At 39.1% G+C, this 17,627-nt stretch overlaps 1 protein-coding gene across 27 annotated transcripts in view; it reads left to right on the top strand.

Annotated features, from left to right (window-relative positions):
- dlg1b (discs large MAGUK scaffold protein 1b) overlaps window positions 1-17,627 on the top strand; it is a 121,749-nt gene that overhangs the window by 58,924 nt on the left and 45,198 nt on the right. For 10 of the 27 annotated variants that reach the window (XR_007928213.1, XR_007928210.1, XR_007928211.1 and 7 more), the window contains 2 exons: window positions 1,763-1,879; window positions 17,265-17,363. The exons of 5 other annotated variants lie outside the window; for them this stretch is intronic. Coding sequence is in view for 19 of the 22 variants with exons in the window: in XM_051883699.1 (XP_051739659.1) it covers window positions 1,763-1,879; window positions 17,265-17,363 (216 nt within the window). In the remaining 3 variants the exon portion in view is untranslated. Of the gene's footprint in view, window positions 1-1,762; window positions 1,880-3,163; window positions 3,529-7,678; window positions 7,919-10,487; window positions 10,836-17,264; window positions 17,364-17,627 lie in introns of those variants that run through there. 12 more of the 27 variants (XM_051883746.1, XM_051883768.1, XM_051883761.1 and 9 more) reach the window with 6 other exon arrangements.

The raw sequence follows: 17,627 nt of genomic DNA, 5'->3' as shown, positions 1-17,627 counted from the left end.
TGCGAACACAACTGTGTGCGACACGGAGCAGAACGCTGAAAGTATACCTGGGCCTTTAGGCTCCCAAGCTGGCCCTTTGCCTGGTGGTTGAGAACCACTGTTCTAAACGGCACTCCTATCCTGATGCTTGCTGTACTGTCAGTTATGGTCATAACCACTACAGACATTGAGGTGGATGTGTCTCCTTTCCTTTTCAGATTGACTAAGATGTTTCAATTACCAATTCATAATCATTTACCTTTGGTAATTTTGAACATTTGATTACACCATTACTGTCAATCACAGTATTTTCTGTATAGATGATTACATATTCCATCCCTGTAGCTGAGTTTTGTTTTCTATATTGATGAAATGTTTGAGGTACAATTGTGTCTTTAAGAGTATGTTCATGAAGCTGAGCTATAGACTAGCTGATGACATTTGATCTCATCTGTCAATCACCATCTGTTGTAGGGTCCATGACACAATGCTCTTTTCTGCTTTTTTGTGATATCTATTAAGTTATTTGAACAGACATTTTAAAAATCCATTCTCCATAATTATTCTCCATAATATGACTTGAAAATAACTCTCTTATGATGTATTACAATATAATAATTAAGAAAAAATAAATACATTCTTTGAACCTTATTACATAGTTTGGTATAATCTTTATTATTAGAAAAAAATAATCAAAACTGATTTTCTCTTTATTAATATTTAAACTTTTGTCCACAAAATAAAAAGTAATGGGATGCAACCAAAATGGAGGAATATGCAGAATGCTTAAACTTTTATAGTAGTAAAATTTATATTATATTTTATATATATATATATATATATATATATATATATATATATATTTATTTTTTTTTTTTTTTTTTTTTTTACTTTACTAATGTACACCAACATATTCTTAATGGTTACACCACACAACATTTTAGAAGTCATTAAATGTAAACTTTTCTTAAAACTTGTATAAACCATATGAAAAGAATATTAATGCAAAGAGTACATTTATAAGAATTTGTTGTGAACTTTTTTTTTATTCTGTTTCTCTGTTGTGGACACATTTATATGATATTGACCCGGTAATTTGTTGTCATAATTTGACAGGGATACTTTGTGAGGGTAACTTTTGGAAATAAATTAATCTGCTGATATATTTCAGTCCACCGCAGTGGTGGGATGTATTGCCACCTTGTGTTACATAGAAGTCATTGCAGCTGAACATGTCTCAAACTGCTGCAACTGGTCATGATGTATCAATGATATACATACTTTTTGGCCTGGTCTACTTAGGTTAGACACTGACATTCTATCCCAAGAGTGTTTCATATATTAATTTGTTTTACATTGAGTTTTATAGCATACATTTGTGTCTTTGTATATTAAAACAGTCTGCATGATCCTCATAGTTGCCATTTGGGATAAAGGTTTCCATCCTGGTGATTATATACAGTCTGTGTTCCATCAACATAAACGTCCTTATGATACCACTCTGTTTGCTGACTCTTAGGCTTTGTCTCAAAACCTAGTGTGCTTGTCTAGCCGAGGGACTGCATTTTTGGGTATCATAGAACGTTCAAACATGCATGCGATGCTCCAAACTGATGACTATATGAGCAGTTCACTAGCTCTAACTCCTTACTCCTCATTTTGTCCTATTGTCTGTCTTCTCTTTATCCTCTTCTCATTATGATGCAATTATAAATTTGAAAGTCAACGGCAATTTGCAGTCAAACTTGTATTGTAATACAATGAGTTCAATGCCCCTCTGTAGGTTGAATCGCTGGAATGCATCTTCGATGGGCCATCCACTGTAGTGAATGAGGAGAGTCCTCCGCCTCCTACTACTCCCCTCTCCAACCCGTACCCTCAAAGTCCTGTGACCGTCCAGGTAACAGTCACCCCTCCAACCTGTGGGCAAGCATCTTTATGTGCTTCTGATGTAGTATCTGTGGCTTGCCGATTCTGTGTTTGTCAAATGGCTGTCAGTCATGTGTGGTCTGGTGTCGGTCATCTCCATGTAATGAGCGTGGCTGGTCGATGCAGCTTTTCATCATTTCATGATGAGTCACATACATTTTATCGGACAGGCTTGATGCTGATACTAGGGGTACATTACAGTACCTCTCGTTTGTTCTTCCTGTTTGTATTTATGCAGTATGTTATTTTGATCGGTGCATGAGCCTGTAATCTACATATTTGGGTTCTAGTGAAATGATCAGCTTGTGTTTTTAAATGCAACAGTTGTTTGGCTACGTATGTGGAAGCGATAGCTTTGCTGTTGCATTCGTTATCTGTTGGTGCATGCTGTCATGCATGGAAGCACCTTTGCTTCCACAGCGCATGGCCGGTGTTTTTTTGTGCTCTAGATTCCGATTAAATCCTGCATTACTGCATGGAATGGTAATTTTATATGATGATGGCGAATTTCTTGTATACTCCTTTTCTGACTGCACATAAACAAGGACTTGGGATATATGAGGTGAAGGTGTAAATTCAGGTCTAGAAACAGTTTGTAATTTCTTTGCCTCATTCTTAGAAGCATGTGGCAATGTTGGTATAGGTTTGAGGTGAGGCTGTGTCCTTCAGTCACTTTTCTCATACAAATCATGAGCCTTGAGCTGCCTCCCATTTTTCGTCAGTGACGTCAGTCCTGATAAATCTCCCCATGAGGCAAAGTTGAATGGCTTTATCGCACATTCAAGAAAGCATTAGGAGAGCACGACAAATGCGAAGAGGTCAAGGTGCCAAAGTGCCATCCCCCACAACCCAGGAATTTCCACAGGCACAGGAAAGGATATTACCCTGCCTCATTTCCAAGGCAATGTGAGAAAGAAGGGGAAAGCATCGTCCTCTCTTTCATCACAACGCAGCATAGAGACACTGCAGCCGTTTATCAGAGAGGCATAGCTTTGGAGTACTGTCTGCATCGCAAACCTCTGGACTAATTTCTTTCAGGCAGTCAGAGAGGAGTGCAGTCAGTGCTAGCCAAATCAAGCACCCAGTCTCACTCTCTCAGCTTCCTGCTGACTCATTTTGAGCTGGAAGAAACGAACGCAGGCACCTGCATCCGTCTGCACTGAGCTTGCATCCCACCACTGCACAGCCGCGATCGCATCAGCGTGCCAGGAACTGCATCAGCCACAGCAGTGAGAGAGAGAGAAGGTGAAACGAGTAGCGTTACTGGGGGCTACACAGATTGTAAAGTGCTTTATTTCTGCTGCAGTTTACGTGCGTCAGGCAGCCTGTGTTTTTCTCTTTCCCTGCATGCAGCTCTTCGTAGGTACCTGCAACGTATGTTTTTGTCGCCGGCACTCACTATGTGCAGAAACTGGCTTTGAAATGCCTGCGTAAGAAGAGGTGGAGGGGGGCAGGTCAGAGTCGGGAAACCAGTTCTATTTTACCGGAGCCTGAACCCCACACACACACACACTCCAGCCTCAGCCCACAATGCTCAACTCGGTGTGGTATGCAAAAAAGATGGGTCGCCGGATCATGGGTACCCTCAGGAGAACCAAGAGGCGGCGTCTGCACTTGTTGGTAGGTCTGGAACTCTGCGACGAGAAAATGCTGCGTGTCAGTCACGCCAGTGAATACTTTTGGTAAAGCAGAAGATAAATGCTTAAACTTAGTTTCGGATGTTGACAGAAGTTACATGATTTGCCTTGTATACAACAATTTATTCTACATCATTTGCAACTGCATTAATCTGATTTGTGGGAAGTAATATGTGTTTTCACCCAAAAGACTGAATTGACCATATAATCACGCCTTAGATCGTGAGCTAGGTGTATTTACAAAGCAGAGCAGCGTCATTTTTTTTGTTAGTACGTCATGAAGTCTGAAAGGCACTGATTGACAGACTGTCTCGTAAGGCCAAAGTCAATTCCTTTGTTTTGTTGTGTGAAATATGAGCATTGATCTGCATTTACATTGTGGCAGTCACCAGCGTGAATGTGTGATGTCCGGCACGTCAGTGTGTTTCAATGAGAAAATGTGAAGGCACATATCTCTTCCCTCTGCTGCCTGGCAACCTGCGTGCCTCTGTCATGCAGCAGTGCTCGCTGTGTTTTACACACACACACACACACACACACACACACACACACACACGGTGTGCACTGCACAAAGCGTGTATGTTACAGATGCGAATGGCAGCGGTGCTTTGCCACTGATCCAATCATGGTTGTCGAACACGCTGGAAATTTAACTCGTCAGATTTACTGTTATGGTCCCTAGTCGCTAAATGATGCATGTAATTTGTTATCAAATGCATGTTACATGTTTAAATACCCATGGTAGCTTTGGTTGTACCTATTTCTTGGTTTGCTTGTTTGTGTGTATATACTTTCAGTCCCTATGAAAACACAATTGCTTTGCTATTGGCTTCTACATTTGAATCATTTAAATAATGTATACTGGACATTAAAACCCAACAGATAACCAGTCATTGTTCATGTTGAAGAAGTGAGTAAATAAATGGCATTCCAAATAAGGTAGATATAAAATCCAAGTGTTTGGATGTCCACGGATGTTCCATTAGCAGTAGGCCTATGTGGAATCTGCAAACAGAACTCCTTTGAAAACTCAACAGATATCCACAGAATTGGGATGTGATGTTTTCAGGGCTGGTAATCAATACAGATTTCCCAATTCGATTCTGTAGCAGACTGTTTCCAGTAAATGGTGACTTCATTTATAAATTATCATTCAATTTTTTTTTATTTTTTTTTAAGCCATAGCCTTGTTGGCAGTGCTCCGACATATATATCTTATATACAGGCATATCTTGTCATCGTTAAAAGATCAGTCTTGTCAGAGTCATGTTCAATACCGCATTACGGGCGAGTTCAGTTATCTTATCTCTGTTTAACGCATTTAAAACCAGATGAAACAGCACTGACATTCTCAGCAACACTGACGTTGAAAATGAGAGAAACATTGTGCCAACACGATCCAGTTTGAGGGTCTTTCAATCCACAAATCACCAACATTTACCATGGATTTATTGTACAACACTAACTGTAACCATGGTATTGTGGCAGAAATGTGTGATATTCATGTTGAATTTTATAATTAAGGTTAATTAAATGAATAATGGAATACAATTAGAGTTTTTTTGTTGTTATGCTATAGCAGTTTTTGTGCATTTGTATTTATACTAAATGTCTTTAGGCTACTGTTGTTCATAACAAATACCACAGAAATAGTTACTTTTTACCTTGGTAATGAGGTGATATGTGTGGTTTTACCTGTGGATATTGTGATCTTCAAATGTATGATACTATGGAAAACCAATAGTTAATTTTAATACGAGTAGAGTCCTAGCACTTACAGTCAGAAGTGTAAAATTTTAAAATGAGCTATTTTAGTTATTTTATTTTAAAATTAGATTGTTACAATTTTTAAAGATGTTACTGTTTTTGTTATTGAAAATAAATTTATATCCACATCCCAGCTCAAGCTACTGTCAACTCAAAGTACTGTCAAATGTGCGTTTGTAAGAGACAAAACATGTGCAGTAATATTATTAATATTATATGTGAGGTGCTACCAAAGAAGGTGCTGGTGCCACTATCTGTAGAACTCTCTAATGTTAGTCTAGAGCCCTGTAAAAAGTTTTGTCAATTAGAAAGCTTAGCAAATAAAATTCTATTATCACAGCATCGTGATTTCCATATTCCAATATTTCAGCTCTTTAGAACCTACATTAGACCAAACACTAACAGACATTTGAGATGGGAACCTGTAAATCATTTTTGCGCTTCAATAGTTAATCTGGTGCATCTCAGTGCATTAATGTATTGAGTATCACTTTTAATAAAAGTAAATTCATGGGTTATAGTTTTGGTCAAGATTGTCATCAGCAGCAGTTCTTTCATGCTTCCTGAACACAACAGGCTTTCATCAGAGACTGAATACAGAGAAAAGGTGGTGACAGGAATATCCAAGACATCATTTGTGGATTCTGACTCTGCTATCAACATCTATTGAGAAGCTGACCAGTAGTCTGACCCTGTCAATAGCTGGCCTAATTTGTCTGCCATTGTGTGGCCTATGGAAGATTTGAAAACGGATATCCAGCATTAGGTGCCCATTCTAGCTGTAGAAAGAGTCAGATGCTACTTTCATGCAGTAGCTGTTTCAGTTGCACTAACACTTGCTTTTTGTTATCTCATTCTTTTACTCTTAACATGTTAAGATGGTTAGATCCATCAGTTACTATTATTGGTGTGGATTTTCCGTGCTGCTCAGTGCTGCAGGGTGGTGGTTTAATTGTCAATTAGCAAGGTGTCAGGATGGCTCGGTTCTGAGAGGCGGCTCTAAATGGGTTTTGCTGGCATCTCATTATACATGCACAGAGTGTATTCAGGGATAATTTGGGATGTATTATTGATGTCCTGCCATATCTATTGGCAATCTTTTCAGAGGGAGGTGGCGCTTTAGCATTGTTGTTTGGGATGCCATCTTACCCTCCAAATCAATAGTTAAAGCTAAATCCAGACAAGCCAATTCTTCAGTATAATTCAGTGGTGTTTATGTGTAAAAGGCTTTATCTGATTACATGAGGGGATGCAACACTATCACAGCGCTAGAACCAGCATGGTGTTGACATGCGAATGATAATGTTTTCGTACCATTCAGTCCCTGCTGTAGGCTCTAGTGCACTAATGAATATGTCAACAAATGAAGCCGAAGAGCATGTTTACTGTGGCTTCTGGTGCGAGACAGGGGACCGGAGCCTGCACGGGAAATCCTGCTGGCTCTCTTAGATGTGCGAGCAGTTGCCATGGCTTTAAGCTCCCAAGAGAGTGGAGGCAGAGCCTGGTGACAAAATCAGCCAACTCATCCGGCACCTGTGGCACATCTACGGAACTGTTGAATGGAAGAGGTTCCTTCTGAGTGCCGCTGTTAAAGATTGGGCACTACATCCACAGCAAATGGTAATCCAATTGATCTGGACCTGGAGAATACTTCATTATCTTTCTGTGCTTTTTCAAAAACAAAAATCTCCCTTTTTGGTCTAATTACTGCCAACTACTACACTTTTGATGGTATGGGAAAGCCTTCTCGGAGGAATGAAGATTGAACTTTATTTTGGAATGAAGCATGTTTGGGTCCGATTTTCACTTTATACCTTCAGTTTCTAACACTTGGAAACATTGTTGGTTGGGTTGAGTGGCATTCCCAATTGGACTTGGACAGGCAGCTGTTAATCATTCGATGGGCTTTAAATTTGGTATCTTGGAAGCACATCGAATTGCACAGATGGTTTCATTGGAACAAAGTATTGCCAACTTGTAATTTGTCCCGCTACTGATCAGCATCTTTGAGTTTGCTTCCCCAGCTTGTGGCTGATAAAAGAGCAGATAGCTTTGTGTAAAATACTTACTTTCTTCTTTTCTTTCTAATCCGAATTTATTTTCTGTGGTGCATCTGAAGCGAAGCAGTGTGTTGGATGGTTGTTGCTGTTTCGCTGAGCAAGTCTTGAACGGAATGGAATATCTAGGGTCATGAGTACAGAGTACACTTGAGGCTTTATCCTGATGAAAACTCTTGATATGGCCAGCACAGGAAGCCACACTCATAATTAAGGAAGTTGTTTGGAAAAGCTCTTAGACTTTGGCTAGTTTTGTTTTCCTGTCTTTGTCATCGACACGCTCCTGAGAAGTGACTGGCTTGCCTCCATAGTACATTTGCAGTGATGAACTACATTTTCGGTGGAAACACCCTGTACTCCAGGGGAAGTCGAGGCAGCAGCACCAGTTCGGCCCATGGTGGCTCATCTGGACCCAAGCTCAGACAGTGGTCCATACGTAGTTCCTCTGAGGAGACTGCAAAACAGACCCCGTCCCGCTGGCGCCGAGTTCTTGCTACCCTCACCCGCCTCAATACCTTCACTGACTGCATCATATCAAGGACAAGTCAGGTAAGTTCTGCAAGCTCATGCAGAAGTGCCACTGGGACACAGACATCAAGAGATAATGTAGGCTTTCAACTCTTGGTTGGCAATGACAAGTTCTCTCTATCAAATAAACGTGCTGCGCATATGTTTCAGTGTTTACTTCCACTCTGCAGTGTCAAGTTTTTTTTTTTTTTAATACTATTGACAGTGACAGTGTTTTGTATAATTTTTTCAAGTTATAAAATATTTAATGTTTACTCAGATGTTTGAAATTGTTTTGGCTGTTTGTCTCAAGACCTATGATTATAATGACAGATTATTATGAAAGATAATGAAGAGGAGTTTGTTTGTTGTCAGTTGACAGGCCATGTGATTAGTTATCTTATCAATTGTCTTTAATCATTGAGCTTTACCTTACACTGTGTGATCAGCACATATACTAATAATGCACAGATAATGCCACTACAGTATATGCGGTAGCAGAATTTCTTGCCCAAAATCTCTTGTTTCTTTGTAATTGTAGTCAGCTGAAAATGATTTGACAAATAACAGCAGTTTATCTGAAGGTCAGAGAGATAATTGAACAGTTGAATCCCTCCTCATACAGTGTAAAAGAAACACGGATAAGTTTCTGAATATGCATGAATATGTAAGTATTATGGCATTACTTTCAATTAACTTTTCATTTAAACTGCTTTAGGGGTGGGCGATATGACCCCAATCTTAAACACCATTTACATGCATATTATTACCTATGGCAGTGATACACATCACCAAATAATAATTAGGATTGCCAGTACAGTAAATTGCTATAAATTGAGCAAAACCTCAGATTTCATAATCCAACATATCACCTCATAAAAAATGAATAACTGCCTACTTATAACTTATAACCTACAGAAGGAGTGGATTCTTGAATGCACTGGCGCTTCACCGTTTACTGACAAGTATATCTAACTTTATCTGCATACATACTATACACTTACATAAAACGATGCTTTAAAACAAATCTCAATTTCTTTCTAAAATATAGTTTGATTTGTCTTAAATTGAATTTCATTTTTTTATATATATATATATATATATATATATATATATAAAATGAAATATGACCCGGGCATATCTTGGTGATGTTCATCCTAGTGCTACATCACCTGAAGTGATTCCCAATAGTCATGTTTTTTGTGTGTAGAAAAACACTGTATGTGTTGTTTTAAATTGGAATTTAAATATCCTTTCAAAATAATTTTCATACTAAATTGTATTTTACATTTACAATTTACAGTTGTTGGTATTGTGTGTTAGTAGAGAACATTTTATTGGTTGTGTGGCCAGTAGGTGGCACTGGAATTGCATTGTTTCCTAAGGTGAAATGGCTTGCTGTAAACTTGATCTGAATCCTGACCACATCCTTGAAATTTTGGATTTAAATCTCTCGCACCTGAAATGAGCAAAGTTTAAGAAGCTTAAACCGTAATTTACAGGAGCCTCGGTATTATTATTAATAATACCATTATACTGCTAATACAATTATTATTATTATTATTATTATTATTATTATTATTATCATATTTTTTGAAGCATTAAAAGGGTTAAATCAGCACTTTTCAAATTACAAATAGATAGACTGATTCTCATTTCTTCATTCGTAAAGCTAATGCTGTGTGCTTGGCACTGTAACATTACATCATTAAACCGCACTTTAACCTGCTCTTTGTTCATCCTAGCTGACATACATACTACTCTAAATGCGGAAGCAGTGGTTGTTAACAGCTTGGCACACTCAGACTCATCAATTCAAATCCACTTATAAAATCAGCCTCCAATCCAATCGCCTGAGTTGTCATGTCAACGCAGCTATTCTAGGCCATTTATCTATTCATAATATCCCCAAAGGATAGATCCTTTGCATCTATACACTTATGGTAAGCCATCTGTCACAAAAGTGGTCATATGTAATATACATTATTTTGTGTGTTCTTTTGTATGTATTCTTTTCTTAAGTGACTGATTGAATGAAAATGAAATTCTTGAAAAAAATGAAAAATTTGCGCATTTCAGGCATCAAAATCGAATGTACAGTCGACTTAAAGAGAATTTCTATAGATAATGTCTTATTCATCCTGACTGTGATCACACAGAACATCAGAGAAAAGCTCCCCACAAACGCCATGCTGACTCAAGGAACGCAAGGAGGTCAGATATTCTTAATTATGCAGGTCAGGAGCTGTTTGCTGTATGGATCCCCCTCATGCCAGGTTACAGTCGCTCTGTGTGTGTTGGCACTGTTTCAGCAGGCTGGTTTTGTATGTGAATCGGAGCTCAGCATTGATTATTCATGCCAGGAAAAAGCCCCTCCACGCCTGATGCCTTTGCCCATTGGAGCTCTCTAATTGGCATGAGAATGCAAAGAGATGAGAGGAAGGGTGAAAGAGAGAGATACAGAGAGCGCAAGAGGATCGTCTCGCACACCAACGCGTGAGAGACTGGGCTGAATTTCCCTCCAATCATTTGTTGCCAAGGCACTGCACCAAAACACAGCAGCCTTCTCAACGTCGACCTTGTTCTTCTAAAATTTGACTCCTAACGGTTTGTCCACGTGCCGACCATGACGACCTTCTACTCCGGCCATGAGTACGGCTGCCGGAGAGCAGACAGCTGTGAGAAGAGGAACGACTCCCATGCACGAGTCAACCTCAGGCAAAACCCGCCATCCACCTCCATCCTCAAGCAACCGCAATTTCAGCAGATGGTGAGCCAGGAGGGTTCAATCCACCCCGTCTGCTATAACTCTTGCACCCTGCCCTTAAACATAGGAAAGACCAGGACCAAGTTCCTCAATCTGCGTGACAGTGTGAAGAAAAGCCCCACCAAGAGCACGGCCAAAGTGAGTGGGCCAGGGGAGAGGTTTTCCTTTTGGGCCTCTGTGTCATTTGATAAGGTAAGTTAGAGCAGAGGGATGAGCAGTTCCGTGCTTGGACCTTCTTTGATAACTGACTCGGGATGCTTTTCTGCTTCTTGGTGTTATTAAATTTGGTTCCTTCTTTACATTTGTGGCTTGTGTGCTCACATTTTTGTTGATCTTGATGACACAGATGTGTCTTATTCACTAGCGTTTCTCTTTAATCTACAAAACTGGATGTGGTTTTTTCCCCCCCCTTAGTGTTTCCTTATTTTCCCTTAGGACCTCTGTTTTGTTACTGCATTTCTTTGTAGAAATGCTCCACATTTGCTTTACTCTCTTAGCAAATTTGTGGGTTGTTGCATATTATATATGCATCTTTTTTCCATTTCAAATGTTAGTTCGTCATCAGGTTGACGCCAAGCTTCTTGTATGCTAATGTGTTGTTTTTCCATGTTAAATTCATTTAGAGCAATTAATCCTACAATTGAAGGTCTATAGTGGGACACTAAAGTGGAACTCCAGTCGATGCTATTGACAAGCTTTTAGTTTCTGTGCAGACCGCGTGTTTGGGGTTTAGGCACCACAATTAAAGTGCCATCAGTATTGTTTAAAATCAAGCAAACCCAATATATATCATCTTATTTTATACACTGAAATTCAAAAGTTTGGATTGAATTTTTTTTTTTTTTTTCAGGATTCCTTGATAATTAGTGTTAGCAGTCGCTTTTGATCATTTTGATGCTTCCTAGCTGAATAAAACTAATAATTTTTTAGAAAAAAGACCCCCAAACCTTTGAACGATAGTGTGTGTAAAAAGTTATAATTATGTAAATGGTTACATTGGTTGACTAACTGGGATGTCTCAGATTTCAGACAGACCTGTACCAAATCTAAAATAAATGTGCACATTACATTTATTATTAAACTGCTGCTCAATAAATTGTAGCTATACTTTTTCTTATTACTTGAATTACTTCAACATGTTAACATGTTAAATAATCTTAAATGTCTCACTTTACATTGCTATTCTTGTGAGTGTTATGCTAGAGAAAGTCAAACTCCAAGCCATTCCCCAGGCTGGATGTCAAATAAATACGTGGACATCTGCCATCATAGTGTTAGAGTCATGCCCGTGAATTTGTAGCTCATCGTTCTGCTTGTCGTCACACAACTCATTAAACAAGTAGCAAGAGTCTCAATAACACTCTATGACCACAAACAAATGCAAGTGCACAACTGCAGACATGTGGCCAGTAAATACCTGTTTTAACATATTTAAAGGTGAAGTATGTAGTTTATGTGACACTAGTGGCACTTAGTGGAATAAAAAAAAAAAAAAACATTTTCAAACAACCTTGCAAATGCCCCTTTCATGCACTGCACCTCTCCCAACTCAAACACCACATAAGCCGCTTTTCCACCGTTGGGCCGTTCTTTACCTTACCAAAGAATGGCCCAAAGAATGGTAAGGAAAGGTTCCAGTTGTGTTTCCACTTGAGCCACGGCATAAACCCAGTGACTAAGCAATGTATTGCGAGTAAATCCTCCATCTATCTTAAAGGTTTTTATTTCTGAATATGGTATATCAGAGGTGTAGTGGTTTTTGCACCCTAAAAATGGAGAATACTAATTTTTTTTCAAGTGTTCATCACACTTATTCCAAGATTTATTACTTTTTTTCTGGATAATGGTTTGATTCCTAGAGTTTTGTCCAGAGTCTTGCGCATACCAAAGTGTTCTCATATCGGATCATGCTCCTTTAACTCTTGACTTGACTTTTTTGAGCTTGCCTTCTCCTAGGAGAAATTTTTAATATTTCACTTTTGGCAGACGAGAATTGTCTCCTTTTATAGCTGATCAAATTTCTTTCTTTTTAAGCATCAGTAAATCAGTAGACGTCTCAGATTCAACAGTGTGGGAGGCTCTTAATATGTAAAAGGCCAGATTATTTCTTGAAAGTGAAAGTGAAAGTGACGTGACGTGTAGCCAAGTATGGTGTCCAATACTCGGAATTTGTAATCTGCATTTCAATGATCCAAGCGCACAAACACACCCGGAGCAGTGGGCAGCCACCTTACAGAGACTCAAACCCGCAACCTTCGGGTTACATGTCCGACTCTCTAACCATTAGGCCACAACTGCCCCCACTGCAACTAACAAAAGAATACACTCTAAAGAAAAGCAAATCTTTCTTTCAAATGAGATTTCTAGGTTGGATGAACAATATACCAGGTCTCCTATGGCCGACCAGTAGAAGAAGTGTCTTAAAGGGGACATATCATGAAAATCTGACTTTTCCATGTTTAAGTGCTATAATCAGGTCCCCAGTGCATCTACCAACCCAGAAAACATGAAAAAGGACAACTCGGTGACTTTGTTTTGTTAAGCCATTCTCTGCAAGCATGTGAAAAAACAAGCCGTTCAGATTTCGCTCCCCTTGTGACGTAGGAAGTGGATCTAATTATAATATTACCACCCCTTAATCTGTATGTTTCCACCCACGGTGCTGCCATTTTGTTTTCGCAAGCGACAACAGTGTATCTGTAACACTGGTCCTGGAGTGAAGCTTTCCTGCACAGTTTAGCTACAACCCTGATCAAACACACTTTAATGTCTTCAGGATTACTAAAGCTATGTGAAGGAAGGTGAGTTGGGTTGGCACAAAACTCTGCAGGACAGCAGCACTCAAGAACGACTGTCCCTGAGCTTGTGATATGTCTCAGCTATGTAAAAATTACTACTGACCTGTTAACGACTATAATAGTAAACACATGATTCTCCATAAACTCCTGGCATCTGAGCCACTAAGGACGCAGTGGTGTAATTTTATTTATGAAGGGAATGTGTCCAGATAAATTCATATACCAGTATATGCAAGTCATTTTACACCAGACTGCTTTGCACACAAGGGTTGCACACAGAAGTTAATTCTCAAAGATGGATCGACATCAACTGTTCATGATCCAATTTCATATATATTTTGTGATGTTTGCAAATTGTCTTTCTGAATGTGTTTCTTTAGCACGTTGCTAATTTACTGTTAAATGTGGCTAAAGTTACCATTGTTTCTTACTGTATTCACGGAGGCCAGAGCCACGTCGTTATTTTCATTTTTAACGCAAAAACGCTTGCAGACTGTATAATTCATAAACGCATCTTCATTCTTATTGAGTCTCTCCAACAGTGTGTAGCTTTAGCCATGCAGCACGCTATCAAACTCATTTAGAATCGAATGTTAGCAAACATCCACAAAATACATGCCATACCTATGTGATCTGATATGCTGCATCACGAACATTTGTAATGACCAATTTTGAGAGTTATGGCGCTTTCTTAACTGCATGGTACTACTCTGCTCAGCTCAGCTCGGCTCACTTCGCTTTTCCACTGTGTGGTACGACTCTGCTCGGCTCGCTTGGCTCGGTTTTTATCGGTACGGCACACTTGGAACCTTAACCAAGGTGGTACTATTTAAGTAAGCCATACCATGCAGTGAAAAAGCACAAAAAACAAGCCGTACCGAGACGTACTGTGCCGTACCATTTAGTGGAAAAAGTGCCATTATATTTGCTGGGTGAGCTTTTCCTATATTATTTATGCCTCAATGTATTGGAATCATGAGCTTGGGGACGGGGAGCACGAGCTTATTTGCATTTAAAGGTAAACACACCAAATCAGCGCGTTTTTTCTCCCACCCAAAAATAGGCAGTTAAAACATGGTATAATAAAAAATCTATGGGGTATTTTGAACTGAAACTTCACAGACATATTCTGGGAACAGCTGAGTCTTATATTACATCTTGTAAAAAGGGGCATAATAGGTCACCTTTCAACTGAAATCAGAGTATGATTTGCTTTCTATAAATGAAATAGAGAGCCTTTTGAAAAGAACTAGAAATGTTTGTTATGAAAGTGGGGAGAAATCCGGAAAACTACTGGCTAATTAGCTACGAGGGATCCAAGCAAAACAAATGATCAGTATCCTTTGTTTGGATAATGGGGAGGTCACAACTGAACAAAGCATAATTTATGATAAGTTTAGAGACTTTTATTCTATTTTGTAGGGATGCTCCGATCAAAATTTTTGCAGTCAGTACCGACTACCAATGTCTTGTCATCATAATCGGCTGATCTCGATCATTCAAGCTTTATATAAGTGATATGTAAGCTCTCTGTTGACTGTCATTGTTAACTTTTAAGTAATACCACAGATATTGCCTTAGTTATATTTACAGCAGGGCTCGACATTAAACCTTGTCATGTAAATTGATCATTCACTTGTCCGAGTAAAAAAATTGCTTGTCCAGAAAAAATAGGATGTTTTGTGGTATAAATATAATTTATTCTGAAGCAATATCAGTAATATCAGCTTTGACATTAAAATGTGCATATTTGTGATATTTACACTGAGGGCATTTTTTTTCCTTTATAAATGGCTTTCTAATTTTATTAATTGTATGCTTCATCTTTCATGTCAAATTCCCTTAAACGTTGAAAGGATACTACAACAAAGATATCGATTTCATATTCTGACAACTGATGGCAAACTGATTTTTCACGATTATATGACTTGACCTGAAGAAGGATAGACGCGGGTAATCACACATGCTCAATTTCCCTGTCGCTGTCTGCTCTGTGTGTGTGAGTGTGGAGCCCTGCCTCAGACACCAAGAGCAGATGACAGAGGCAGCGATTAAATCCTTTAGCCAGTGTTCCTCCATGTGATATTTTTTTAGAACCTGACAGGTGACTGTGGCGCTAAAGTTTGACATCACATGTTTTACATCATAAAATTGGGATCAAATTGACACCACTTCTATATGAGATTCCATTAAAGAATTTCTTGGCTAGTTAAATGTACCTACTGTACGCTGTCTTCTGATGGAGGTGGAAGGTGGCAGCTGCCATCTGTTTCTTACAGTCAGGGAAATCCCCAGGACCTGACGGTTTTTCATCAGACTTAAATAAAAGCTTGCATTTCTTTTCTACTCAAAAAAGAATAAAGACCCCCTGGATTTTTTTCTACTCAACTGTGATGTTAAAGTTTCAAGAAAAATTTTTCAACTCAAGGCTTGAGGACGTCCTCCCTACTATTGTTTTCCCTGATCAAACAGGGTTTATAAAGAATTGCCAACCTTTTTTTCACTATCAGCTGTTTACTTAATGTTCTATATTTTCAGCGACAGGCAATCTCAGAGTGTGTGGTCTCTTTAAACACCAAGAAGGCATTTAATTCCTGCTAAGGCACTCCTTGTGGCAACTCTGTGAATGCATTGCATGTTTGCATTGTGTTATGACTTGGGGTTTGCTTATGAAGCTAGAAGTGTCTGTGGTTGTATAGAGTAGGTTACCAGGACTTCATCTGTAGGACTAGAATTTAAATGTAAATTCTGTCATTAATTACTCACCCCTATGTCATTCTAAACCCATAAGACTTTCATTCATCTTTAAAATTGAGGTATTTTTAATGGAACCTGAGGGATTTCTGCACCTCCACTGAAAGTCCATTCCACCAAAGCTTTGATACTTCAAAAGTTACATAAAGACTTTTTAAAAGTAACCCATTTGAATCGAGCGGTTTAATCCAAGTCTTCTGAAGAGACAATATCACTTTATATAACAGATCAATTTTTTGCTTTTATTCACAAATCAACATTGATCAACGCACATCAAATATGGTCAACGACAGCTCAACTGTACTTGCTTGAAGCGCGAACAAACCTCACTTACTTGCAGAAGCTCTAACGTCCCTGCATGACGCACGAGAACAAACCTCATGGTTCTTGTGTGTAAAGCAAGCAAGTTTTGGCTTACTTGGTGTGCTCTATGTACATTATGTGTGGGCATATTTTGATCTATGTTTTATATGATTATATGAGAATAGAAGCCCAAATTAAATCTGTTCATCATATAAAGTGATCGTGTCTTATCGGAAGACTATTATTAAACCGCTCATTCCATATGGATTTCTTTTACAATGTCTTTATGAACTTTTTGAAGCGTGAAAGCTTTGGTGAAATGGATAGATATTTGGGTGAACTATCACTTTAAATTTGTCTTCTTTACAGTTTTTTTTTCTTCGCAAACTTTTTTTTTTTGTTTACAAATTTGTAACAAGCTGGAAATTATAAGTACGCAATAGAACTCTAGAGTGACTGCATCTGCAGTGGCTTGTTGATTAGGTCAGGAGTATCTGTACCATGTGCAACTGTGTGGATTATGGCCGTGTTCTCATTCACATACTCATTTCCATTCTCCCCTCATCTGAATACTTCATTAATCACAAACGGAGTGTCTCGCAGCTCCCCCCCCAAACACACATTTGGATTTGCTTCAATCTTGCACACATGCTCACACCTACTTGCATCCATCCCCCATGGTTGGTTCCTGTGCAATGTTGTGCAATGTTGTGTTGTTGTGTATGTATATGTGACCTGACCTCTCCCCTTCCATGCTATTGTTCAGCAGACAGATGCTGTCCCACCCTCCACTCTCATAATCCCTGTGATCCCAATCTCCACTGTCCCTGCGGAGCCCGCTGTCATCTCTCCATCAACGTCACAGGTCTTTTTTTTTCTTTCTTTCTCTATTTTCCCACTCCCCCCCCCCTCTTTTTTTTGCTCTCTTCCTGTTGGTCATTTTTTCTTGATCCCTGCCATTCCACTGCTCGTTGATGGGGCTGAAGGATTATCGGCCCTAGAGTCGGGTAAAGTACCACGGCTCCCCTTGACTAATAGCATCTGCGTGTCAACCAGCTGGAAGAAGTGGAAAGCCCCACTGAAAGACAGACAGAGAGTTTGAGCGAGCGAGTGAGAGAGAGAGTGGATT

The sequence above is a fragment of the Ctenopharyngodon idella genome, chromosome 2 (assembly GCF_019924925.1).
Source record: "Ctenopharyngodon idella isolate HZGC_01 chromosome 2, HZGC01, whole genome shotgun sequence".
Lineage (NCBI taxonomy): Eukaryota > Metazoa > Chordata > Actinopteri > Cypriniformes > Xenocyprididae > Ctenopharyngodon > Ctenopharyngodon idella.
The sequence above is the reverse complement of the archived record's forward strand: the minus strand, read 5'-3'. Positions and strand labels throughout refer to the sequence as shown.